General features: G+C 50.0%; 2 protein-coding genes across 5 annotated transcripts; one reads left to right on the top strand and one right to left on the bottom strand.

Annotated features, from left to right (window-relative positions):
- Positions 1-1,520: 1,520 nt before the first annotated feature.
- Positions 1,521-18,360, bottom strand: PFKFB2 (6-phosphofructo-2-kinase/fructose-2,6-biphosphatase 2). Of its 4 annotated transcripts, none has more exons than XM_035346852.1 (16): positions 18,309-18,360; positions 17,645-17,770; positions 17,463-17,559; positions 16,760-16,826; positions 16,527-16,601; positions 16,343-16,399; positions 15,511-15,635; positions 14,941-15,148; positions 14,607-14,753; positions 13,635-13,739; positions 12,909-13,038; positions 12,009-12,071; positions 11,303-11,376; positions 9,309-9,500; positions 7,482-7,504; positions 1,521-4,524 (listed from the first exon to the last, which is right to left on the bottom strand). In XM_035346852.1, exons 2-16 carry the CDS (start codon positions 17,754-17,756, stop codon positions 4,509-4,511), a joined length of 1,491 nt encoding a protein of 496 aa, XP_035202743.1. In that variant the 5' UTR covers positions 17,757-17,770; positions 18,309-18,360; the 3' UTR covers positions 1,521-4,508. The 4 variants fall into 4 exon arrangements, with proteins under 4 accessions (XP_035202743.1, XP_035202744.1, XP_035202742.1 ...); XM_035346851.1 differs by lacking the exon at positions 1,521-4,524 and adding an exon at positions 6,594-6,976; XM_035346853.1 differs by lacking the exons at positions 7,482-7,504; positions 9,309-9,500.
- A 294-nt stretch (positions 18,361-18,654) lies between these two features.
- Positions 18,655-23,542, top strand: YOD1 (YOD1 deubiquitinase). Its single transcript, XM_035346854.1, has 3 exons — positions 18,655-18,991; positions 19,378-22,879; positions 22,914-23,542. The coding sequence occupies exons 1-2, from the start codon at positions 18,670-18,672 to the stop codon at positions 20,082-20,084; spliced, it is 1,029 nt and encodes a 342-aa protein (XP_035202745.1). The 5' UTR covers positions 18,655-18,669; the 3' UTR covers positions 20,085-22,879; positions 22,914-23,542.
- The last annotated feature ends 2,357 nt before the right edge of the window (positions 23,543-25,899 follow it).

Genomic DNA, 25,899 nt, shown 5'->3' with positions numbered 1-25,899 from the left:
ACCGTAGGAAGCTGAATGCAGCCCACTCAGATGGTGAAATCATTTGCTTTCTGTGCCAAGCTGCCAGCGCTGTGCTGAAATGATCTGGAGGTGAAGGCACCCGGACCCTGGCACCGCTCCACGGCCTCCTCGAGAGGCTCACACAAGCTCCACCATGGCTCGTGCTTCCTGACCCAAAAGCCTCATGGCCAGCCTTGGAATTAGGGTTTCCTCAACCCACTCTCATCCCACTGAAGTCACGGTGGCCAAAGAGCCAGCACCGGGCTCAGCAGTGCTCAGGGCCCCCAGGAATGCCCAGGTCAGCGATGGGAAGCACCTGAGCCCCGCTGCCAGCCCGTTTTCCAGTAACAGTTTTGGCAGAGGCCACAACCATTTGCTCCTTTTGCACTTTGGCTGCACGCTTTCGTTCAGGATTGAATTGCCACCATGAACTCCACAGCAGCCCTGTTACCCTGCATTGCGTTTCTCGCACTTAGTGGTTTGTTCAGTCAGATCTGAGCTTTTTTTTCCCCCAAAAATTTACTGCATCCCCACTTTCAGTGGGATATCTTACCTTCCTGACTTTCTCCTGAGCCCAGGCCGTAACACAAAGCAGATTTGACTCTAAAATCCACCAAAACGCTGCCATCCCACGTGCCCCAAGCTCAGGCCTGTTCATGCCACTTACCCTGAGCACGCAGTGACTTCCACTAATCATTCACAAGAACCCAGTTTATCTCAAACCCAAACACAGGCCTGCCCAATTTATTTTTCCTCGATGGCTCAGAACAAGCCCACCCGTGTGTGCTGAAATCTCAGCGGCTCCGTGCCCGTCACCTCCCTGGGGGCTCTCAGCCGTGAGCACCAGGCAGGGCACAGCAGTACCCAAGGTGCCTCCTGCTCCGAGGCACAGTCAGGGTCAGCAGGATAAAAGGGTTTTTTCCTTGATCACATCCATGACACAACACATTACTGCTGCTGCTCTTGAGGTTTGGGCTAAAATTAAAAGGTAAAATTATGAAAGTCTTATAAAATTAAATTATTAAGTTATGAAACTCTCGTAAAATGGAAATATGATTGCAAGAGAATGAGTGCCGTTAACAACTAACACAGCTGTAAAACATGCACAGCTACCTGGGGGACAGACCTTCCCTCTAGTGTATCCTCACGCTCCAGATTTCTGCTCTCAGACAGGAGCAGAGCAAGAAGTTGGGGTTATCCTACAACGCAGCCTGCTCAGGGACCTTCCAAATGATGGGGAAGGTGAGCACACAGGTGGAGGGACCGGGTGGCAGGACAGGCTGGTTTCCAGCTGCAGATGCTGGAAATCAGAGATTCATAACACCAGTTAACCTTCTGATGGAAGAGAGATGTGTTTTTAGGGAAAAAAAAGGAAAAATATGTTCTTACCATAACAGCTCCGTAAGAAACCTGAAAATGTGGATTTCAGTTGATCCAATTAAAAAATAAATAAAAATATATTAAAAAAAATAATAAAAAAACACTTAAAATTGGTTATTTAGTAAAGAGGAAGCAGTTTGGTTTCTTTAATCTCTTTATTGTAAATAAATGCCCATGGGATATTTATGCATAACAACAAAGAATACATGACACGCAACACAAGTTTGCATACACTGCTTTTTTTTGTTGTTTCCTAAAAAGCTGAAAAAAAAATCATTAGAAAGCAGTAATGTAGCAAAATGGCAAGTAAACACGGAACATCCACCTCGCCAGGCATGCCATGCAGAGATGCAGCTTGCGAGCAGCGCTCAGCGATGCAGCAGCAGCGAGGCGCAGCGCTGCCAGCACCCTGAGACCAGCACAGGGCAGGGCCCCAGCCCTGCTGGCAGCAGAAATTGAACAGATTTTGCACGTTTGATGACATTTTTCTCTAAACCAGGACATAACGCTGCTGTGCCTGCAAGCGCCCAAACCACAGGGACGGCATTCACTGTGGCAGTGCTCACTGCACCTCTGATGCAGAACATGGATGGAGAAAGACAGGGAAATGCAGAAAAAGATCTAGTCTTGGTGCAAGGCTCATGAAGCAGACAAGTCCACTTCCACACAGCTACACTCAGCCCTTCAGGAGCTACTGGAGTGCTTTGAACAGGGCTTGGACCTGCTTAGCCTAACACAATGGCTTTGCTATGACCAACAGCACAAGCCCCTGCTAATCTTAAATTCATGTAAATTGTGCAATCTTTGTTTATTCTGGGGTATTTGCATGAATAGTGCCAAGGGAATCAGGTGGTTTCAAGGAAATACCTGGCACCCACCCGGCCGTTTGGGCATGGGGAGAGGCATGCGCTCGCTGCCATCCCCCACACATGGTCTCCACAAAATTTTCTAATGCCCTGCTTTACAGACGCACGTATTTACACCTTTTACAAGTTAAAAAGCAGGAGGAGAAGCTATATTTAGGCTTTAAAGCACTGAGGCTCGCATCCTGACTCCTGCAGATGGGTCTGGGAGGCTCTGTCCCGATTTTTAGCAGTGATTTAACAGTTACGACTGCCAATGTATTAGAGCTACATTTGTGAGTTCTGGCAGGTAAAAAGAGACATCTGTCTCAGTACACCCAATACCTACTCAATGATACAAATGTAACTAACTCCTTATCACCGTGTACGGTCACGGCAGCATGTTGTGCGTTAACATCTCACAGTGAGTTTCCACGGGCTCTTCCCGTGCAGCAGGTCTGTTGAAGAGGCAGGCAGCCTGTCCCGGCGCCGCTTTGTGCGTTTAGAGGATTACTGCGGAAAGGGGCAGAAAGCATCAGCGAGCACTGCTATGCTATGCAGGCTACAAACCTCTTCCTTCATTTTTTCCCCCCATTTCCCTCCTTCCCTTTTTCTGGTTTATTTCTAAGCACCGTACCCGTGGCCCTCTCTATCTCAGCTGTAGAGAATTAAAGCTCAGGGAACGTTTAAAACAACTGGCTCTGAGCTCTCAAAATCCCCAGGTAAACCTCAGGCTTCGGGCTGCTGAGCTCCTCGGCAGCAAGGGCAGAGAAAGCCTGCATTTCTGGGGGTCAGGTGGGGTGTGCCTGGCATTTATTTATGCCTTTACAATAAGCGGGCTGGGTCCCAGAGGTTGCTCACACAGATCCTGGAGTTACTGGAAGCAGCAGGTCCGTAACAGCCTCCTGCTTGTAGCTAAACGCCCGTTTCTTCACCCAACCTCGGGACTGCAAGCCTGACAGGTTTGTCTTTGTTATAAAAGACAGTAGGAGTCTGAGAACAGTAGGAGTGAGACAAATGGAGTTTGGCAAAACACGAGTCAAGGCTCGTGGGACAAAACTGAACATCTGGGGGGTCGCCTGCCCCCCAGCTCAGCAGGGTGCTCCAGCAACTGGCAGCCAGCGCCACAGGAGTTGCACCGTGTCCTAAGTACTAAAAGAGCTTAAACTCTCTGAAAGGCAGCAATAAACACCAGTAACTTTCACAGCTTAATCGTATGCAAGTTTAGAAATGTGTTGCCTAAAACTTGGGGCTAAAACTTGGTACAAGAGACAACAAATAAAAAAACACGTGCTGCTTACAACCCTGCACGCATGGCCTCGCTGCTCCTCCTCACCTCACCCACAGCCTCTGAAAACAACAGTAACTTGAGAAATAGGAAATGTTCTGCGGAATTAATGTTACTCAGCCTCTGTCTACAAACTGAGCCCTGTGGATTCACTGCTCGTGTGCAAGCACGCACGGACAAACATCCAAGCTTATTTTGAGAGGTTTTTGGCAAAGGTAAAAGGAACAGGACATTAAATGTGGAATGCAGGAGCAAAACAATGCAGGGCAGAACGAGGAGTTTCTGTTGCAAGAGAGAAAAGCATCCACAGAGCCCAGGAGAAAGGCGGACAGGGCGAGGCTTGCAGCACGGGCAGCAGCACTGGCAGCTTGACTGTTTGCAGAGGGCACTGGGCACTTCTGTCCCCTCACAGGGAGCTTCTCCCGGGATCAGCCAACCCCATACACACCTTCTGCTTTGCCACGTGCAAAAAAACCCTTCCCAAACCAAAGAAAGAGGCTCACATATGGGGATTCAAATCAGCAGCCACGAAAGCAAAGTTAAATGGGATTAGGCGTGCTGAGAACATCTTCCAATAAAAGCTACTTCAGCAAGTACAGAAATGTACAGAAAACAGCTTCGTCCTCGCACACGCTGCAGATACTCACGCCATCCGACGGGAGGAGAGGTGCAGGGGATGACCCCAACCCCCGCGGGGCCGAGCAGCACGCACCTCTCCCAGCAGGCTCGAGGACGCGCATGCTCACACGCACACATGCACATTAAAAGCGGTTTAAAAATCTTCATGATAAAATCTCTCCAGTGTCACTGGTAGACATTTCAGCATTCGGAAGGACAGGACACAGAGGCTGCGAAGCACACGAGCGAGGACACTGCTGGCCGGAGCGCCCAGGGCTCACTGTGCTCCCCATGGTGCTGCCAGCTCGGGGCTCCCCGCGCTCCTCCCGGCCGCCGATGTCCCGGCTGCCTTCGAGGTGAAGCCACCAGCCTCTACATGGCTAAACCAGCCATCCTCTGTGAATAAGAGAGAAGTGGTATGGGTTATAACATGGCTAAAAGAGGTAAATCCTGGGACAGAGCCCAGCTCAGCACCAGGATGGACACAGGCACTTTGCAGCAGTCTGACAGCTCCACGCAGCTGGGCTACCTGGCAGATCTACCCGAGGGTTTACTCATTCAATTGTCCGTGAGCAAATAACATCTCCTGTGCTGCTTCCCACTTCGCATCGCCCTGCAGCCCCCCGCAGAGCTCTGTGTGCTGCCTCTTCCCAGCCCCGCCACCAGGCAGGCTGCAGTTCAGCAAGGGTCTCGCTGGAAGGCAGGCAATAATGAAGCCACTTGGTACTGGAGGTTACTCGGTTTTATTCACCTTTCCCACAGGAAATTACACTTCCAGGACAGATGTAAGAAACATTACAGTAATAACTTTGCATATCAGCCACGAGAAATACTTCTAGTTCTGATAAAATGCCTTGCACTGCCTCCGTGAGGGTCGGAGAGAAGACAAGAACACACTCGTGTCAGTACAAGTGAGTTGGATATTTACAAACGCACAAGCACGTAGATTAAAACCTGGCAGCCAGGACGGCCTAAAGCAGCTGCTGCACACTCAATGGCTTGGAGCAAAGCAAATGATCTCAAGGGACCTGAGCCACAACGCTCAGTGCCTGCTCTGCTCGGCTGCAGCATTTTTGGAGACTGCAACGGATGTGTCAATCGGTATGTGCAAAAGAACTTTGTCTTGTAACCTAACCAGTGCTGTTTTGCAATAAGGAAACAGCACAGCTATCACGCTGACAATTAACAATAAGCATCAACATTTTGATCCAACATTCAGGAAACTCAGACCCTGCATTTTTTTTATTTGGAATTGGAAAAAAAAAAATCTGAACAGCTTTCCTGAGAGCAACACTGAAAAGCAGCCATCATCAGATAGAGTTAATCCACAAGAGCTGCTCACATGCTGTTTTCTCAAGCAAAACACCAAGATAAAGACAGAATTTGTACAGGAATCAAGGAAGTTGGACCAAGCTCCCTTCCAAGGAATCTTTTTTTTTTTTTTTAAAAAAAAAAAAAAACAAAGGGAAAACAAACACTTGAAGCACAGTGTTAGAAAAGTAGTTTTTCAAAGCTGGCATATACATTCATTTTCTAAACACAGCTCCTTTTGGTTCAGAGTATAAAGGCAGAGCTGAACGGTTCAGTAAGGCTTGATTTTTAGCCTGTGGATACTTTTTCTCTTATTTCATTCTAAATTAATGTTACTCAGTATAGGAACAATCTGATGACTTAGCAGATTTATTGCAGGCTCCCCCAGCCCGGGTTCTTTTAGCTTTCCCCCCCACCTTCACCGTTAACTCTGAAACCTGGGGAGACAGGCAGGGTCAGGAGGAAGTCCCAGTGCTCGCATTGTGACCCGCTGGGCAATTCCAGGGAAAGCCCTGGCACCGTGAGAGGCGCTACCCCAACACCCGAGCTGATGTTTTGTGCGCTTCTGCAGCTTTGGCAGGACAGTCCTGCTGCTTCATCATTAAGAAAGCTCCTCTGCAGCATTATTAAGGATGCCATAAAGCCAGGGAACAGGAAAGATACATTTAAGATCAATTGGCAGATCAAAATTGGCCATTTTTATCCCAAGAAATGCATGTTATTACTGGCTGTGCAGAAAGGCAGGGGAGTATCATTGAAGAACAGTTGGAAGAGCTTCACTTCGAAGATAAAGTGCAAAATCTGACTTTTGACAAAAACACAATCTGTACATCCAAATCGCCAAATACATTCCAGCAGGAGTACTGAGACGTGGAGGAACACCACTCGAGCTGAAACCGACCTGAAACTCTCCATTTCAGCAGGAGCCGTGCCTGGATTCACCCAGCCTCCAGTCAAAACCCAGGCACAACCTCCCTGCCAAACCTTAATCTTCTTTTCTTGATTTGCCAGGAAATGGGACTGGCTGCCACTTTACTTTCTTTACACTAAACTCACTTCTTCTCTGAATTTGAACGCAACACACCAGCAGCCAAGAGGATTTGCCGGCAGCCCCAGAGGCCAGCCTCCACAGCCACACAGGTACAATGCCCAAAGCCTCCCAAAGACGAGTAAAAGCAGGCTGGTGCTCAGGGGGCATCTCGAGCACGTGGGGAGCAGTGTGGCGCTGTGCCGGCGAGCCAGGCACGGTGCCTGCCCAGAGCCATCCCATGGGGAAATAGCACGCTGTACAGTCAGGTCCACAAAAATAAAAGGCGACAAACTTCTACAAGACAAAAACATCAACGCTGCATGTCCTGCATGAGGAGAAGCGTCTGCTAAGCCCAGAGAGGAGTCGTGCCGAGGGATGGCCTAGAGGCCAGCGGGCGCGCAGCGGGGCGAGGGCACCCCCGGCAGCAGCAAATGTCTCCTCCGCCCACCTCACTCAGAGGCCAAGAGCGAGCCCGAGGTCTCCTGGGTGATGCTAGCTGCTGGCTCCCTGGAGAGGGGCGACAGACAAGAGAACGTCCTCCCTTTGTGGTGGGAGACAGCCAGCCCTGCCCTGCTCACCCCAAAGGTGCCCCCATGGGGATGTGACAGCGAGGAGGCGGTGGCGATGCCACCAGCACAGCAAGGCTCATTCATGAAGCTGCTTTCCAAGCGTGCTCCCCACAACACAAACCAGAGCCCCCCTCTCATGCAGCCCACTTTGAGCCACGGGCAAGCAGCACCCCGTGCAGACTGCCAAAAGATGCCTCCCACAGGGCCCCGTTATGGCAGCACCCCAAGGCTGACAGCGGGGACAGGCCACGGACAGGACTCGGGGTGCTCAGGGCAAGCTCCAGCATCCTGCTCTGGGGGCCATGCACGTGCACCAGCAGGAGCCCTGTAGAGCAGTGGTTCCCCCCTCAGTGAGGGATTTCCCCAAAGCAGTTTCCATGCACCTTGAGTCCAGAGGCCTACTCACTAACCACAACACACCAGCTGCTGTCAGTGGTACTCACAGGCAAGCATTTCCCACTGGAGGCTGCAAAGGAAAAAGAAAGAGCACAGGAGAGCTCATAGTAGTACATTTTTGAGACGGTTTAGAAGCAAAAGGAAGAGCACTGAAGCAGATGAGGAATTAAGTGAAGCAACCCGAGGGTCTCAGGGCAGGGAGGTCGCCGCGGCCTGGTGTCACAGCCGCTGCTACAAGCCATGGAGCCACCTGCTGCGGCTCCTCGAGCGGCTCCGTTCTGGTGAGAGGTTCGGAACAGCACTCCCCATCCCCACCCACACCGACTCCAGAAGGCCTTGAAACGCTCCAGAGTTTTCAACGCTGTGCTACGATTATAAGTGGTACGACTGCCAACAGCAGACAGCCAGGGCAGGGGCAGCTGCAGAGACCTCCAAGGAACCTGAGCTCTGGGAGGCTTCAGAAGCAGAGCACATAGACTCAGCACAGACTTGCCCACTTCTGCCTCCCCTGAGACACAAATGCTGGACGCAGGCTCTGCACTGACCCCTCCTGCAGTTTGGGGCCAGGAAAAGGACGACTGACCCATGGTGCTGACAGTAAGCGGGGCTAACAGCTGCTAAACTGGGCTAGTAGCTGCTCATTGCTCACTGCCCCAACAAATTCAGAGCACCTGGGACCCCAGGAGGCCACGGTCCTCTCCTGCTGTGATTCATCAGATAACAGCAAAGGGCCAAACTCACTTCTAATGCAAACACCAGCAGTCCTGTCTGACCCAGTCCCACTGGAGCCCAGGTCTCTGGAGATGTCCAAGCCTCGTGCTGACGTTTGCCAAGGGTGAAAACACCAGCAGTGTTCACCTGTACATGGCCCCTTTCCCTCTGACCACTTACTCTACTAATTGGAAGGACAAGAAGCAGGGCTCACTGAATAGCTAGCTTGAAAACATCAAGCTGAAAAGTATCCAAGATAAAAATTGTTCTCCGTTGTTATCTTAAAAATAAAATTAAACCCCTTACAAAAGAGCCACCCCAGGCTGTCCTGCTGAAAGGAGCTCTCACACTGCACCAAGGGGAACCAACCACACAAGGATCCCAGCCAGGAGCCCCCTGTGCTTCCTCTGCCTCGTGTGATGGGAGGCAGCGTGCAGCCTGTTCTACCTCCCAGGCACATAAAGACTCCTAACGTAGCAAAGAGAGACAATTTTTAATGAGCAAAGAAGCAAACAGGGCTTCACACACAATCCTGATGAGGTCCTATGTGCTGGGCGCAGGAGCTGGACTTGATGATCCTTGTGGCTCCCTTCCAGCTTGCGATATTCTACAGCTCTATTGTTCTTTCAAGCCAAAAGAAAAGCCAGCTGTCAGAAACCAAGCAGCACCCAAACACCAGAAGCCCAAACTTTGCTCAACCACCTACTGATGGGATCTGTAGGAAAATGGGCTCCATCACCACGAACACCAAGCATTCCCAACCTGCTGTGCCACAGCTGGAGCAATGCTCGGCTGTCACTGTCAAACCCTACCAAACCTGGACAGGGAACTCTTAATCTGTAACTCTTCCCAGACCAGTTCTTGCCGGAAATCAAGATGTTACCCAGAACCAACCACCCTACAAAAACCCTGTGGTACTGACGAGAACTCGCCTGCATGGAGCCTGATTTTGTAACCCTCTGGCACCACAATTCTAGTTCAGTGGGGAGATTTATTATTATTATTATTTTAAACAGGGCACCTGATCCAGAATGATTTTTGAGTGGATCAGTGGCAGCATCCCAGACCCCAGCAGGGGATTGCAGCCAGGACCAGCGCCACTGTGGGGTGACAGCGGCGGCACACGGGGTGGCTGGGGAGGGGTAGCAGAGGTAAGGTACCACCTGGACACCGGCTGGCAGCCGCGGCCGACCAGATCCACCTCGAGCTTCCAGGAAGGGGAAGGGCCCCAGCGGGTCGAGGGGCTTGCTCCCAACGCTGTGATGCCGCGGGCGCTGCTCTGTGTCTGTGCTGGCCCGCGGGGTGAGGCTGCTCCTTCTCATCCTCACTGGGCTTTGGCTGGCGGGAAGGTTGTTCTGAGCAGAGACAGAGGATGTTGCAAGGAATGGAAAAGTGGAAGCAGAGTTTACAGCCATGTCACACACCTTCAGGCACCTGAGATCCTCCTGCTGCTGCCACGAGCAGACGGTGGCTGAATAGCGCCAGGCGCGCGGTAGGAAACGACCTCTTTGTCGGCTGGTCAAGCACAAAGTCTGCTAGAAGTCTGCTTTTTCAGCAGTTTTACTTCTCTCTGGGATTCTTTATTTTTTGCTTACTTATTTTTACCATCAACTTCAGGAAAAAAAATCAAGTAGAAAACTTCCCTTATTTGTACTTCTGGCCTCAAAGCAGCTGCGCTCCCAAGTAAGCACAAACCACCAGGAACAGCCTCCGACCCCACAGAGCAAGCATCAATGACTGCAACGCAGGAATCACACAGAAGTAGCTATGCAATAAATGCCTGACTAGGCACCACCAGAATGGGACCACAAAAATCCTGCTGAACATCCTCATTTAGCATTCGGCATCTTAGCTCTGCAAGCCCTCCAACTTAAGATACATGTTCCAGGTTTTCCACCTATTGTTTAGGATTCCCTCAGCATACAGGTGCTCCTGATTCTGCCCTTTCTATGCCAGGACACAAAAATAACTGCTTTCAAGGCAACTGGCAAATAACTTTTCGCCTTTAGAGAGCTTTATAAAACCTCCTACAACGACAGGAGGCAGCAAAAAGCCTAAATGCACCAAAAGAACGCAAAACGTGATCAGTTAGATCAGATCTACTCATAGCAGCGAGTTGGTTTGTGTTTAACCAGGGAGCCCGATTGCAAGCAATTCATAAATTTCATTCCCTGACACCTGCGTGTGCTCTGAGCTTAGTCCCTCTGCAAAACAAAACCATGCCTGCAAAGGTGAGCACCGAAAACAGCAGCAACTTCACAGATTTGGCACATACCTGGGGGCTCTGCTGAGCCAGGTAGATGGCTGAATGGTTACCCGAGACACTGCAAAGGCAGGGCTTCCTAACCAAAACCAGTTACTGACTGGGCTGGAAGCACTGCACCTTCCCACTCCTGCTGCAAGAAGATCCAGAGCATAGGAGGTAGCACGGACCTCAGCTCCTGCTCCCTACGCTTTGATACACACACACCGGTTTAGCAGCAGCACAGCTGTAAGCTGCACAGAAAGCCTGTAAAATGCAGGTCAGACCTGCAGAGACAAGGGCAAAGATCCCCACATTTCTCAGCAAACCACAAACATCATCGCAAACCGAGGGATGAATCCTGTGCTTTCCACTGGCATGCACAGCTCCAAGCCTGTCCTGGGGGCTGCCAACCCCACCAAAAGCCACCCCAAGGCTCAGCCTCTGTGCCCAGCCTGGTACCTCCTATGGCTCTCCGAAGGAGACGAAGGTGATGAAGACAGCAAGAAGAATTCATTTTAAATACTCTGACATGTCTTTTTGGAATTACCGCAATCAACACAAACACACGTCAACAAGCACTTCATTAAAAACTGAGAACAAGACCTGGAAATTGAACAGTACATCCTGACCACACTGACTGCAGCTTCTCTGTTCTGCTCCCTAGAATAATTCTGACAAATATCTCCCTCTTGTTTGGGAAGCACATGCAATTCTACAAACCATGAGTCCTACTTCTGGGGACTATTTCTGAAGAAAGTCTTTCTGGTCACTGAAAGCAACCAGCCACTTCTAGCAGGTATTTAAGAACCTTAAGAATTTAAGAAGTTACTGTCTCAGTTTAGTTGTATTCAAAGAAGGCAAGTGTTTGGTGACGGCCTGAAACAAAAGCCAAAATTCTGCACCAAGACTTACTGAGTTCAGAGAAGGTTTGTCACGGTGGGTGTTCACTGCTTCCACGTTCAGGGTAATTGTCTCCACTTTACAACCTTTGCCAAAAAGAAAGAGAAGTTTACATGAGGAAATGTAATTTATTTTATTATCTATTTTTTAAAATGTATTAAAAAGAGCATGTAAAGTGAGCAGAAGTAAGTTTGTTACTTGTTTAAAAACAAAACAAAACAACAGCCAAAAACTCATAAGCAGTTCATTGCAAATTAACCAAGAATTTACACTTAAATCACTCTCTGGCTTTGACCTTCACTGTAAAGGCACAGCGACACCTTGCAGGCAGCCACATGTCAAGAGAACCGCAGGCTTATCCAGCTAAGCTGCTTTTAACTCACTGCACCCAGAGGCAAATCCAGGCTTGAGGAACACACGGGCTTCTTCATCAACAAATAAAGCCCAGAGACGGTTGTTATTATTTAAGAGAGAAGCTGTGGGAGACCACTTGTGTCCCCACGTCGATAAACAAAACCCAAAAAACATCCATCCCCCTTCCACTGTCCCCCCAAAACCTCCCACTCTTCGGTGCCTTTTTGTGTTCAGAACATCTCCAGGAGCACTGAGAGCAAGTCCTGCTGCTTCTGCACACAGATACCACCATCAGATTCGTAGAAACCAGGGAAAAATTAAAATTATAAAAATTAAAAAACAAAACAAAACAGGAGGCACGTACCATATGCAACCGGGGTGAGCTTGAGGATGGTGTGCAGGGGGCACCGCAGGTAGGGCAGCTCATCTGTGAGAGAGGCAGGGGTCACCCGTGCACCTTATCCCCTTTTCTTTCCAGTAACAACTACTTCAGCGCAGCCACCCAGCCGCCAAGCAGCGGACACCGCCATCCGGAGGAGCCCGCCCCAGTGGCAGCGCGGAGAAACGCCGTGGCAGAGCACAGCTCTGGCCTGCATCACAGAGCGGGGGCATGCACCGTCCATTCCCCCAGCCACCAGCACCCTCGAGCAACACCTCCATTTCTTAGGGTCTGGGGTTTTGGTTGCCTGATCATTTTCTTGCTTTGAATAATGCTAAATAGTACTTTTTTTTTCCCCCACAATTTATCCCTCCAAGTCAATTGGTGAGTTTCACAGCAAGTCCCCATGCACTGATGAGAGTTTTGCACTGAATTTTATGCTTTCGCTGAGTTTTAACACAGGACCTTGTCACCAGCACACCATGCGCTGGATCAGCACCACTCAGAGGTGCAGCACTGCTGGCAAGCCCTCACAGACTACTGATGCACCAGAAAAATGTGTTCTTCTATTAAAAATTAATCCCATTGAGATTTTGGAAAGCCGACTGGTTGAAACAGCTGCAGAAACAAGGGCTGAGCAGAAAAACATCAGGGCAGGCATCAAAAAGACAGCTTTCTGCCCCTGCTCTCGTCACAAGCAGAGCTTCCTACAAAGCTTTGCTGAAATGCAACGGTTAAAGCATTTCACAAGTGTTTTTATTTCCTTTTTAAGCAACTCCTCTGCTGTAAAAATCAAAACAGCAATTACAAGCCACCCTCCCAAAAACTCTGAAAAGGAAGCAGAAATAGAAGCCAGCCCCTAACATCACGCGCTTATTTTTGTACCTGCGCTCTTGTCAAGAAAATAAGCCAAGAGGCACCTCATAACTGCCTGGTGGGAGATAACGAGGACGTTGCCTTGACGTTCCAGCTCCATAATTACCGGCTCCAGGCGCTGAACCAAGTCCTGGTAGGACTGAAAAAAAACAAAACAGGAGTTTTGCAAGGGGTTTTATAAACATACGCTGAAAGCAGAAGTAGCAATTAGCACGGCTTCGCATTTAGGAAAATATCGGTTAAAACAAACTGCAGAAGTCGTGGGTGATCCAGTAAATACAGGGAGGGAAAGAAAAAGGAAACTGCACGAGGTGAAATGGATGTCAGCAACCCTCAGGTTACAGGAAGATTCAGATTACTGGTAACTCCATTAAAATAAAAAATAAAACAACTTATACATTTAACTAAGGTTGAAATGACTCCGTATCCCCCCCACACTCATTTCTGCCAGAGGTGGTTTTCCACAGGGACACTTCAGGCCTCAGCCCATGAGTGTAGTGCAGAAACCTCTGGGCAAGGAGAGCCTCATTAGCGGCCCCATTAGCACAGCATCATTAGCACACGGCCCTAACACACACCCAAATACCCCTCCTCTACAAGAGAGCTGGGGAACAGCGGTTTCCATTCCTAACACAAACAGTGGGGACAGAAAGCTGAAATTATGCAAAGTCCTTCACACGTCGTGCATCTGCTGGGCACACACTGTAGCTCATTGTTTTCCCTAAGTGCTTTCACCTCTCCTCCGGGATAGCGATAAAGGTATTTTTCTTGATCCCTCAAGGCAAACTCATCAGGATACTTGGCTTCAATTTCTGCATAGGTCATTTCTTCACATACCCCCTGGAGGAAGCAGAACTTGTTACAACACAGCTCGTTTCAACAGAAGCACAGCAAAATACAACGCGTACGCACACACAGATAGCAAGGGACCAATATCAGAAATCCTGTTTTGGGATGAAAATTTCAGAATCAACACCGTGCTTGTGCATCACGGGTCCAGGGTGGCTTAGAAATGATGAACCACCTACATCTGCTGTACCTGCAGCACTGGCAATCATCAAAATTCCAAATGCTGTTGAGTCCCAGAGCTGAGCAAGGTGGTTTCTTTCTCCCAACCCCTGCACAAGGTGCAGGAAGGAGAAGCAAGCAGCCCAAGAGCACAGCACCAGCAAATTCAGGAAGCTGGAAATGCCAAAGAAATCACCCAGCACAACCGGTAGATGTGCTGTAAATTATTACCACTTGTTTTCTCATTTTTAATTTGAGATAACATACTGATAGGTCAGGGCCCTGGGCTTCGTTTTTATTGCAAATTGTTTGCAAAGGATGAAAATGAGCGTTCATTTCCACAGCAACAATCTTGCAATTTCTTTTGCCTGAAAGAACTGGAGTGGGAGCATTAACCTTTGTCCACCCAGGACAGTTTTACAGCCAGGGCCACAGAGGCGTGGGACGTTCCGTGTTGTTCTCTTTCTCAACACCAGCTGCTTTGCAGCATGGTATAATACTTCCAGGCATTTTCAGCCCTGCAGCAAGTGATCCTAAGCCTCCCGATAACGGAGGACGTTATACATAGCTGTGGCTGGAAGGCTCGACTGATGATCAGGATATAGGTTTATTGCAGTGGGTTTGTTTTTAATGTCACTTTCCATCTAGGAAAGCTGAAGGCTGCCAGCAGCGTTGTGCTCCCCCCGTGCCCTCACTCACGGCATCGATCTCATTGAGAATCTTCCACTGCTCGTACGTCACCCCCAGCGACTCGGCCGTCTGGATCGTCCTCTTCAGCTGGCTCGTCCAAACCTTCAGGTCGACGATTTCCTGCTCCTCGATGAACTTCTTCAGGGCCTGGGCAAACTGGAAAAGGCCAGAGGAGGTTAGCAGAGCGCAGGAAGCATCGTTTCGGGGCCAGCTGACCCCTCCGCTGCCGCGACAAGATCCAGCGCCGCGGGGCTGTACCTGCGCAGAGCCAGGTGCCAGGCTCGGACCGTGTTTGCATGACACTTTAAACATACAGCAATCCGGGTGTTGCCAGAAAACGTACCTGCTTCCCTCGTGGTGACAGACCAGAATCCCCACCAATCTTGCCAACAAGATTATATTCACTCTCACCATGTCGGCAAAGGTAGATGGTACGCGGCTGGACATGAATGTTCATTAGGTAATAGACGATTTTACTCTGGATGTAATCCTGGACTCTGTTTACTAGGAACCGCTGTCCCACATTGATCACTTTAATGAAGGAAAGATCTCTGGAGTCAACATAAAATAAGAACACCCACACGACTGGTTTTAAAAATGACACACGTGCATCTGCGGGTGTAATCTAGCTATTTACCCTGTGTTAAAGGCATCAGCACTACCACTGGGCTGCCTCAGCAGGCAGGAGACACACTGAACTGCCGTGCTAAACAAGGAGCATCACTTTCAAATCATCCCTTGGGGCCCGAGGATATCACCTTCACGCGAGCAACCTCGCTTTGCGAGAGCAGAGGCTTCAGCACAAGCACTGCAGCATCTCGAGCCAGAGGACAAAAGCAACAAAGCAAAGCAGCTCACGCTTTCGTGCACCGGAGCGCGAGGACAAAACACAGCCCGGGGCCTTGCTCCTTACTTGTCGTACTCGTCGGGATCCAGGGGCTGGTAGGTGACCTTGTAGCACTCGATCCTCTTCAGGAAATCATCCATCACGTTCTCCCTGTTTCTCTCCGGGTAGTCGGGGCTGGAAACTTTCACTTCCTGGCCAACAGACAGTGACACTCCGTGAAAGTCAAGCAAACTCGACACGGAGCAAAAGCGCTGCTGAATAACATTATTCTTCCCTTCTGAAACAAGTAAACATTGTCTCATGCCGCCCTGTGGAAAAACCTGCTGCTGGCAAGGCAACAAAAGGCGATTCTGGAGGCACGCTGCAGCGCTTGGCCCCAGTACAAACACAGCTGGCTCGCCATCCACCCGTCCCCGCGAGCCGCTCGCTGCCTGTCCTCCCTTGACGATAAAGCCACGCTCAAGGTCAAACATTTCTCAGCTCCGTTTGATTTCCGGGCTAAATAACTGCACCTTTAGTTTTTGTAAGCCTACAAACCTTAACTGCTAATTTGCGAGGTGGGAGGTAGGAAACCAGACCGCGAGCGTTTTTAGGCACCAGCCCTCCCTGTGCTTCCCACAGGCTGCAGCGGCGAGGTGACAACCGCAGGGCTTTGGCCTGTGGCTGCCCTCCAAGGGAGGCACCGACTGCCCAGCTGCAAGCAGGGGCGGAGGAGATGTCCGCAAGCAGCACCACAGCCACCTCTGGTGCCAGCCCGACCGGGACTCAGAGCTCCCTGATGCTGGGCACTCCTCTAGTGCCAACAATCTGCCGTCGTTCCCGTAAGCCACCGGCACCAGTGACCTTGCACCGATCTCCTACGGGCAGTGAGAGCTGGGCCTGGAAGTGCCGCACGCACCAGGATGTTGGCAGCGATCACCTCCGGGTCGTCACAGACGGACTCCACGAAGAACACCTGTGAGGGAGGCGATGAGATACGGCTCAGAGAAGCAGGAGCTCTATCTTAAACCAGCATTACCCGAGGGAGCAGTAACAGCTTTGGTACAGCAACTCCAATTACAAGTTAAATGCGGGGACCCTACCTTGAAAGCGTTTTCTTTAGCAAAATTTAAGATCAGGTCCCGTCTTTCTCGAGTTGTGTTGGTCGCATCAAACACCTGCCAGAAAAGAAGTGGCAATGAGCAAGTTTATCTACAGCTTTTAAACCAGCCCCACGTGATCTGGGATTACACTTGGGTTCCCAAATGCCCTGGGCAGCTCTGAACAACGCAGACATAAACCCCCCACAGGTGTGTTTAGTTGAGAAGAGCCTTACGGCGATCTGCCCGCACTCCTCCAGGAGGTAAGCTTTCACATCTTCCAGAGCCACCAAGGCACAGCGCCTGCAGGAGAGAAACACGCTGTCGCAGCGGGTGTGCAGCACTCAGATTTGGGGTCCTCTGAATCACCGCTCTGGCACTGATATAGGGAGAGAACCAAACTCCTCTCTCCCTGCGCGGGACACCCAGCCCTGCTTCCTCCCGAGTCCCTGGGGCTCTACAAAGCTGAATCCTGTTTAAATCCCTGTTTTCCTATGCCCTCATCCCCGCTCTAGGAACACTGCCATCGCTCCCTCTGCCAGCTGAGGCTCCCCGCAGAGCCCAGGCTGTGGCTGCCCTCATGAGGCCAGCCCCCACCAGAGACCCCAAGGGCACAAATCCACGCCTGGTGAGACCACAGGGGATCTGTACCCAGAATTTCATGCACCTCTGGGCATCCAGAGCGTTACATTTCATGCCCCTCTGGGTGCCCAGAGCCTCACATTTCATGCCCCTCTGGGCGCCCAGAGCCCAGTCTTTGTGTCTGTCTATTTTTCCTGGTCAGTGACAAAATTGCCCCAAGGAGACCCTTCAGCAGGAGCCCTGCATGGGCTGCACTGCCTCCTGCCACGATTCTGTGGGCATTAACCGCTCCTTCATGCATGCACGCAGGCTGCCAACACCTGAGAGTAACCAGACCTGCACAGCGCCCTGACTTACTTGCGGATCTCCATGGCCTCCTTGTTATCGTGCCTGAAGAAATCATAGGACTTGTACGACTTCACTGCTTCCCGGCGGTACACCCCTAAATTAAACACTTCACACACAAAAAGTCACACCGGTGAGGGTGGCAACGCTCGGCCAGCAGCCCCCGGCCACCCCTGGCCCCCCAAACCCCTCACCTCGCGTGGGCACCCCGATCCAGTTGAGGTAGCGCGTCAGCTTCTTGGAGACGTAGGTCTTGCCGCGGGCGGGCAGCCCGATCATCACGATGAGGGTGGGCGAGTTGGTCATGTAGGACGCCCACGCTGCGGGGACGGCAGGGGGGCAGCGCATCAGCGGGGGGCAGCGCATCAGCAGGGGGCTCGGCACACCGACGGACGGACGGACGGACGGATGGATGGACGGAGGGACCCTTGCAGCCGTGCCCCCCGCTGCTAACACCGTCACCGGCAGCCAAGGAGGCGATGTGCAGGGCTGCACCTGCCGGCGGCACCGAGGCGACACCGGCACCGAGCCGCGGGGCGGCGGCCGGCAACGAGGGGCCGGGGTCGAGCGGCACCAGGGGGCTGCAGCCAGGGACACGCGGCGGGGGGAAACCGCTTTTTTTTCTTTTCCCTTTTTTTTCCTTTTTTACCCCATTTTTTCCTTTCTCTCCCCTTCTCTTCCCCCCTTTTTTTCCCCTTTTTCCGTTTTTTTTCATTTTTCTCCCCCTTTCCTCCCTTTTCCTTTTTTTTTCATTTTCCCCCATTTTTTTCTTTTTTCCCCTTTTCCCCTTTTTTTTCCCCTCCCTTTTTTTCCTCTCCTCCCCCCTTCCCCCCTTTCCCCGTGCCCCCCCGGACTCACAGCACTGCTTCTCCCCGCCGCGCAGGGCCCCGCTGCTGCCCCGCACGGTGCCGCCCGCCCGCGCCGCCGCCGCCGCCATGGCCCCGCTGCGCGCCGCGCCACATGCAAATCACATGCAAATCGCATGCAAATCGCACGCAAATCGCACGCAAATTGCGCGCCGGCAAGCGGGCGGTGCGAGGGCGCCCTGCGTGACGTCACAAAGGGGGGCGTGCCCGCCGTGCCGACCAAACTGAGGGTCGGCCGCCGCGCGCGCGCGCGCCCGCGCGCGCCTCTCCCCTCCCCGCCGGCCCTGCGAGGGCGGCGCCCTGATTGGCCGCAGCCCGGCGCGGGGCCGGGTGCAGGCGGCGCCCCGCGGCCAATGACGGGGCGCGGCGGGAAATCTCGCGAGAGCTGGTGGGCGGAGCGGGCCGGAAGCGGAAGCGGCGGCCAGTCGGGGCGGCGGCGGCGGCAGCGCGGGGTAGCCCCGCGCACCATGCTGCGGCTGCGCTGCAAGGCCCGGGGCGGCAGCCAGCCGCTGCCCGGCCTCACCGCCCACTCCCGCCTCCGCGACATGCAGGCCGCCCTCGCCGCCCTCACCGGCGTCCCCGCCCCGGCCCAGCGCCTCCTCCTCGGCTTCCCCCCGCGGAGCCTCGACCTCAGCGACGGCGAGCGGCGGCTGGGAGACCTCGGCATCCACTCGGGTAAGGGCGGGCGGCGGCGCCTTTCCTCCGCGGGCCTGGCCGAGCTGCCGTCGGGACGGGGCCTCCTCTCCTCTTCCTCCGGGTCGGCTCCGCGGAGCCGGTGCGGGGCCGACGAAGGCGAGCGGTCTGCGGCGGAGGCGCCTTCGGAGGGCAGGAGACGAGAGGCCGCAGTGACGAGCCGCTTTCGGCCCCCCTCACCCCCCCCCCTTTGGGGGGGGTGGGAGGGGTGTATTCTCCCCCCGGTCCTTTGGGGGGGTGTGGTGTCTATCCCTCCCGGTCCTTTGGGGGGTTGTCCCATCTTTTTGGGTTCCCCCCTTTTTGGGTTCCCCAGGCAGCATTGTTAGTTCCCACCCACGTCTCTCTCAACTACCCTCTCTCCCTGCCAGGGGACACTCTCATCGTCGAGGAGGATCTGTCCAAGCCCGGCGCTGACCCGCCTGCAGTTGCAAAAAGAACCATGGCCAACTCAGTCAGGGAAGTGGCGCCGGTGCTGGTGCGGAGGGTGGTGCCGGCAGATAACTCCTGTCTATTCACCAGTGTGTACTACGTGGTGGAGGGGGGCGTGTACGACCCCGGCTGTGCTCCAGAGATGCGCAGCCTCATAGCCCAGATAGTAGCGAGCGATCCCGAGTCTTACTGTGAGGCAGTGCTAGGGAAAACCAACAGGGAGTACTGCGACTGGATCAGGAGAGAAGAAACTTGGGGAGGAGCCATCGAGGTGTCCATTTTATCCAAGTTTTACCAGTGTGAAATCTGTGTGGTGGACACGCAGACCGTCCGAATCGACCGTTTTGGGGAAGATGCTGGTTACACCAAGCGGGTCCTGTTAATTTACGATGGCATTCACTATGATCCCCTTGAGCGTAAAATCCCTGACTCGGACGTTCCTCCCCAGACCATTTTCTCTACGACTGACGATGTTGTTCTTGCACAAGCTTTGGAGTTAGCAGATGAAGCTCGAAGGAAGAGGCAGTTTACCGACGTGAATCGCTTTACGCTGCGCTGCATGGTGTGCCAGAAGGGACTGACAGGACAAGTGGAAGCCAGAGAACATGCCAAGGAGACGGGACACACCAACTTCGGGGAGGTGTGACAACTGCATGAGGATGGGTACAGCTACTACCTCACTGATCCGGAATAAAATTCTGGATTTCCAGATAAGCTGTATGTAATCATAAAATTCCGTTCACAGAGCTTGAAAAGCGCATTAACTTAACGATGGCCGAGATGCACAGGTTTGCTGTGGTTAGTGACTTTGCCAACTGGTTTGAAATAGGTATCTTCTCGCATGCTAATTTATAGTACTTTGGCAGGTGGTATACACTGGCAGCTAAAACCTGATTCCTGAAACAATCTTTTCTTTGTGTGTGTGCTCTGAGCAGACATACAAAACCGGGCTTCTTCAACACTAACATAACAATGTAGCCTCTAATTTACAGAATTAGTCTCTTCATATTATGTTTTCAGTGTAATTAAATTAATCTAAGGGTTTGGGAAGCATATATCTGCGTTGTTTATACTAAAAAATAGACTCTGCACAAACCAGCAGACCTTGCGGGGGAAACTGCTCATTTGGTGCAGTTTTTAGTGGAAAGAGGATCTCCAAAGCTGCCCTGTATTATGGTACCATCAGAAGTAGAACGTATTGTTTGTGTGAAGTCATGGCTTTAGAGAGAGAAATGGCCTTTAAGCTTTAAGGTAGCCTTCTTAAAATTAACGAGTAGTTGGTTAAGTGTTGAATAAACTTAGTAATCCTCCATAGGTAGTTTTTAGTTGCTTGAAAAATAACTATCAACCCCTTGGTGTTTACACTGCATCAGAACATAGGCATGTTTCTTGAAATACTTGGATTCTTTGTAATATCTCAAATTCTGGCAGGAGGGAAATAGAGTAGCTAGGGAAGTAACTTAATTTGCATCTGTTAAATACATTCAAACAGGCTTGGCTTGGGTGTAGCTGATCTCATGGCCACAGTGTTACTGAGCTGTAGCAGATTCCAAATACTGTAAATTAGCACTTTAAGGGATGGTTCTCATTCTTTACAGGTAAGAAGTTTTGCCCTTTTTAGAAGGACAGAGCGCTAATCCAGAAGGGAGGCTCGAGGTTTCTTCATCTGCATTCTGCCTTAATGTGTTTGATTTGTCACTGATGACTGTTCAGTAGCAAGACTTTAATTCTGATAATGAAGGGCGCAGTTTAATTGTCAGAACAAAACAAGCTGGGTAAACTGCCCTACTTCTCGTACCACTCAGAATCAGGGAGGTTGGAATTGGTTTAATAAATCTTACCTCACAGAGAGGTTGTGAGGCTTAACAGTAACTGCTTTGAGGTCTTTTAAAAGGTGCTGTAAAGGTGCATATTACTGAAAGGGATTTTCTTTTTAATGCCTGTAATATGTGCTTGTTTTTAATTAATTTTAAAATACTCTTAGCATTCTGTTCTTTGCCACTCTGTTTTGAGTTCGCTCTCTTGCACTTCTACAAATGGGGAGCAAGAACATACATTTTGAGGCAGAAATAAACCCACTTTCCTAATGGAATCAGTCTAGCAAGCTTTAAAGGCCTCTGTTCGGTAAGGCATCTAGCTAAACTGGTGCAGTGAAAACTTATTTTCTGCAGGAAGAATGTTCCACTGATGTTCTCAGCTGAGGTTGAAATACCTTAAAATACCGAAGGGGTCTTACTGAAAATGGAACATAATTATGTAAGTGCTTTGCTAAAGCGAGTCATCAATAATTAAGGATAAATTGCCAAAAGCACTGAGGACCAAGTTTCTTTTCAATTCAGTATTAAAGTAGGTATTCACACTGTTGGGAGTTTCTGATAGAAAACCACTTAGCTTCCAGTGTTTAACCCCACTTTGCTTTAGCCTATCATGAGGAAAAAAAAAAAGCTGTAGAAGCCGATGCTTATGAACCTAAAGAAATAACCTGACAGTTCAAAGGAACTTGAAGATTACACTGTTATAACTACTTGAGATGCAATGCTGTCTAGGAACGAGACCAAGAGACTATCAATCCTAAATCGTGTTCTCAGCTTTCACACTGAAGAGGTGAGGCACCTTGGACAAGGAGCTCTTCCTCACCGCTTGCCACCTGTAAAACAGACAGAATACCTACCTCAGAGAGGTGTACAAGGTGACTATCTTTGGGTGTCTTTGAAACAAAAGTGCTGTAGAAGTGGAAGATAAGTATTTATTGTCTGCCATGTTTGCAAATGTGTTGACGTTTGGGAGCAACATTTAGATTTTTTTTTTTAGCTTTGTATCTTGGATGGATTTATGAAAGTGTGTAAAAACATTTTTTTGGGATATTTCTCAGTTGCAGTATTTTTAAATTTAAGCTTAGTTTTATTTAATCCAGTGTTTAGCTTTGCTTTATTTTATTTGCCTAGCAAATCCACTAACAGAGTGCGAGTTCCATTTGAGGGCGATGTGTCAGTATCACTGTGTGGATGTTTTCTTTAGTTGCCTAGACAATAAAATCTCTTTGGTTTAAAAAAACATCAACTGAACTGCTGTAATTCATCTGTGTAAAAGCTGATACTGTTACAGGCTGACACACTGTTCCGAAGAACAAGTAACAAGGGGATATTGGTGGAGTTGGAAAACCTTGTGTAGTTCTGAACTCTCCTGAACAGAATACATTTAAAGGACAACTCCCCTTTTTAAAATAGATTGTGAATGTTAGGGATTTTTTAAATATCTTTTTACCAGCGTTTACCTGTCCTTAACCATAGTTATGGAAGTGTCACAAAAATGGCATCCTGGTACTAGTAGGACGGATCTCTAAACATCGCTAATACATTTGCACTGAGCAGTTATTAATTGTGCAGCAAGGTCTTAGTTACAGATGTTTTAGAGCAGATGCGTTGTGGGGCACAGGCTCAGGTAGTGGCAGGAAGGCATCACTTGTCCACACCAGTCCGGAAAGCCTGCAAGATAAGGGTTTGTCCTTACTGTTACCACTTACTCCCATAAAAATTCAAAACAAGCACTAATGTCCTTGCTGAATACTTCAGCACAGAGGTCAATAATTAAAAAGGCCCTGGAAACTGAAATGTTTACTTTGGGAGTGGGCTTGCTGAGAGCTGGGTTATTAATACTGTTTTACTGGCCAAAACAGGTACAGACCTTTGCCTAAATAAAGGATTTCAGTTTCCTGGTGCTAGTCTGGCCGTTTCACCAGCACTAAATTCCTTCTTTAACTAAAGAAGGCCTAACACACTCTAATCATGTGGCCTTTCACGAGCATTTTATATTGTATGAAGAGATGCACATCTCATGGTTCTAACAGCACTTTAAAAGCTTGTCCGAGTTTACACGTTTAGCAGATGTCGAGCAAGGACTTTCACTGATGTAGGTAGCGCGTGTTCCCGTTGCAGCAGTGAGCGGTGTGAGCAAATGTTTCTAAGAGTCTTACCGATGTAACCCAGTGGTATAACATTCTGCTTTGTGTCATCAGTACGGATCGTTTGGAATAATATATTTCCTTAAACACGTACCCTGAATTGCAGAAGTTGTTGATGCACCAATAAAGGACTGATGCATGCATACTTGTTTAGTGGAGTCTCTGCCTCAGTTCTTGAATTTCGTTTTTTTTTGCTCTATTCACTCTTGTTCACCAGTGTGTTTTTAATGCCTTCACACCTATTTAATGCAGTCTTGGAGTAATTTACATCTGCTTTCCCCCGTCTCATTCCCTTTTTCCTTTGACACTAAGAGGCAGTTGTATCGAGAGGGACTCAGCCTCGCAGCCTGCTCAGGCCTTCTTCGCTTTCAACTTGTTCAACAATAACATTATTTTTAGTAGTAAGATTCTTCCTCTGCGTACTCTGTCAGGCATCAAGAAGAACAACTCTGAAGTTTTACATACCTCCCGAATCATTCATGCATTTACATGTATAAGTCATTAAACAGACTTTAGGAATTTAATGTTTGTGACATTCCCATCCATTTCATGGAAGCAATTGCCCAAAAGACCAAGGGCAGGAGGAAATAAACACTTTGAGTTCCCCAGACACTGCTGTCAGTCAGCAGGTGGGTTGCTGGCTGCCTGGCTGCCTCTGCAACTTCAGTTCTAGAAGCAGCTCCTTTGCCATGCCTTTAACAAGTACCAGTTCTTTTTGTTACTTCTAGGGGAGCAGAAAGCAAACAATCTTGGACTTGGGAATGGATTTTGTCATAAACTTCAAGGGACATCATAGCATAAACATTAAGGAACAGAACAGCATGGGTGCCGCCTGTTACCCCAGGGAAACACGAGGAACGTTGCACATCCTCAGAGCTGATAGCACATGAATGTCTTTCACGTTCCTATATTTTTCTTTGAGAGCAGAAATTACCCACGGTTTGTGATAATGAGTGCAATGTTTTCATATCAACTCGACAAGCACACACAACAGCAGAAGAGCGAGAACTTGGATTCCTGAGTAAAGTTATGTAAAAAGGACAACTGGGGAGAGGAAAGGAACATCTCGTGATGTGGTACAAGAGCAGTTCCTCCATTTGCGTCTCCTCGTGTGCGCTCACAGCAGGGTTTGCTCGTGGCGTTTTTGGAAGCGTGTCCCGTGTGCCCACCCCAGTTTTTGTAGCGACCTGTTCAGGAATATCACAGTGCAGCGATCGTGATCAGCTGTGGGGTGACAAAGCCCTTGTCAAACTGCACTCCCAGCCCAGGAACACAGCAGGCATTGTTCTGACCGCGTTTGACCTAGGCAATGTCATTATTTGCTCTAGGATTGAGGAAGCAGGGGTGAGGGCACGGGCACAAATGAAGGAAACTTCTGATTCTTTGCAGAATGTTTCTGCTGACTGCCTTTAGCACAGAAACACTCGTGTCAATGGATTTTTGGGATTTCAGACCTGGGCGCAGAGCTGATGAAGGCATCTGTCTTCACTGTGCAGCCGTGCAGCCCTCCCCCTGGCAGGGAAACTCGTTAATAAGAGGAGCACAGAGTTTTCAGCTTGCTTTTTTCAAAATTACAGCTCTGTATCCTACAAATTAAACGTCTGCCTGCGCCTTGAACAAAGCCATGCCTCCAGCCTTAGACCTGCCGACAGGTTTTGCTCCGCTCTGGACAGGGCAGAATAAAATGACTTGAAATTTGCTGAAATCAAGATTGCTTTTTTACTTTTCTGAGTCTGAGCACCAGAATGGTTTCCATAATGAAAGAATAGGGGAGTTTACAAAACCAGGTTGTCCAGGACCGCGGTGTCCTTGTCTATTATTTTTAATTAAAGCCTAGGGGAAGATGCTGGGGAGCTGTATTACACAGTAAGACCTGGCTCCTGGTTTCTCAGGTGGAGTCAATGCTAACCAAGCTGTGGAAACAGACAGCCTCAGTTCTCTGCCTCTGTCCTGTAAAATGGGGATAATAAATAGGGTTCCCAGCCATACTAAGACACAATTATTGCTCTGAACTGCTGCGTAATACGAGGTATTGATTACCTGCTATTTTTCATAATTAATTTGTCAGCAGACGTGGTACTGTACATACAGCTCAGTGTGAGGGAAGTGTCCAGCAGTCCTACACGGACAAATAGACGTGGATGTGTTAGCAGGGACCTTATCTGCGACGCCGTACGGATGCGTTTCCTCCAGCGCCAGGACTGAATCACCCCTGTCCTGTTGTTTATGCAGAGGGTGAGGCAGCAGGGGCCTGTCAGCATGCCAAAGTCCTTTCGTAGCACTGCGGAGAGTTTTCTTTGCATCACTTGACTACTTGCATATGCTGCATACCATGTACATGAAGTCAGGCTTTATTTTGGGTTGTAGCTATTTTTGTTTGTTGGAGGAAGAAGAACACAGAGAAAGACCAGGTTCTTTCCTGGGCATCCAGATTAGAGAAGCTGAGCTTTCTCAGCAGCTCGAGGCTTCTCTTAATGGATCAGGCCATTTTCCCTGATCT

The sequence above is a fragment of the Oxyura jamaicensis genome, chromosome 26 (assembly GCF_011077185.1).
Source record: "Oxyura jamaicensis isolate SHBP4307 breed ruddy duck chromosome 26, BPBGC_Ojam_1.0, whole genome shotgun sequence".
Classification (NCBI taxonomy): domain Eukaryota; kingdom Metazoa; phylum Chordata; class Aves; order Anseriformes; family Anatidae; genus Oxyura; species Oxyura jamaicensis.
Note: the sequence above shows the minus strand (reverse complement) of the source record. Positions and strands in the feature narration are given on the sequence as shown.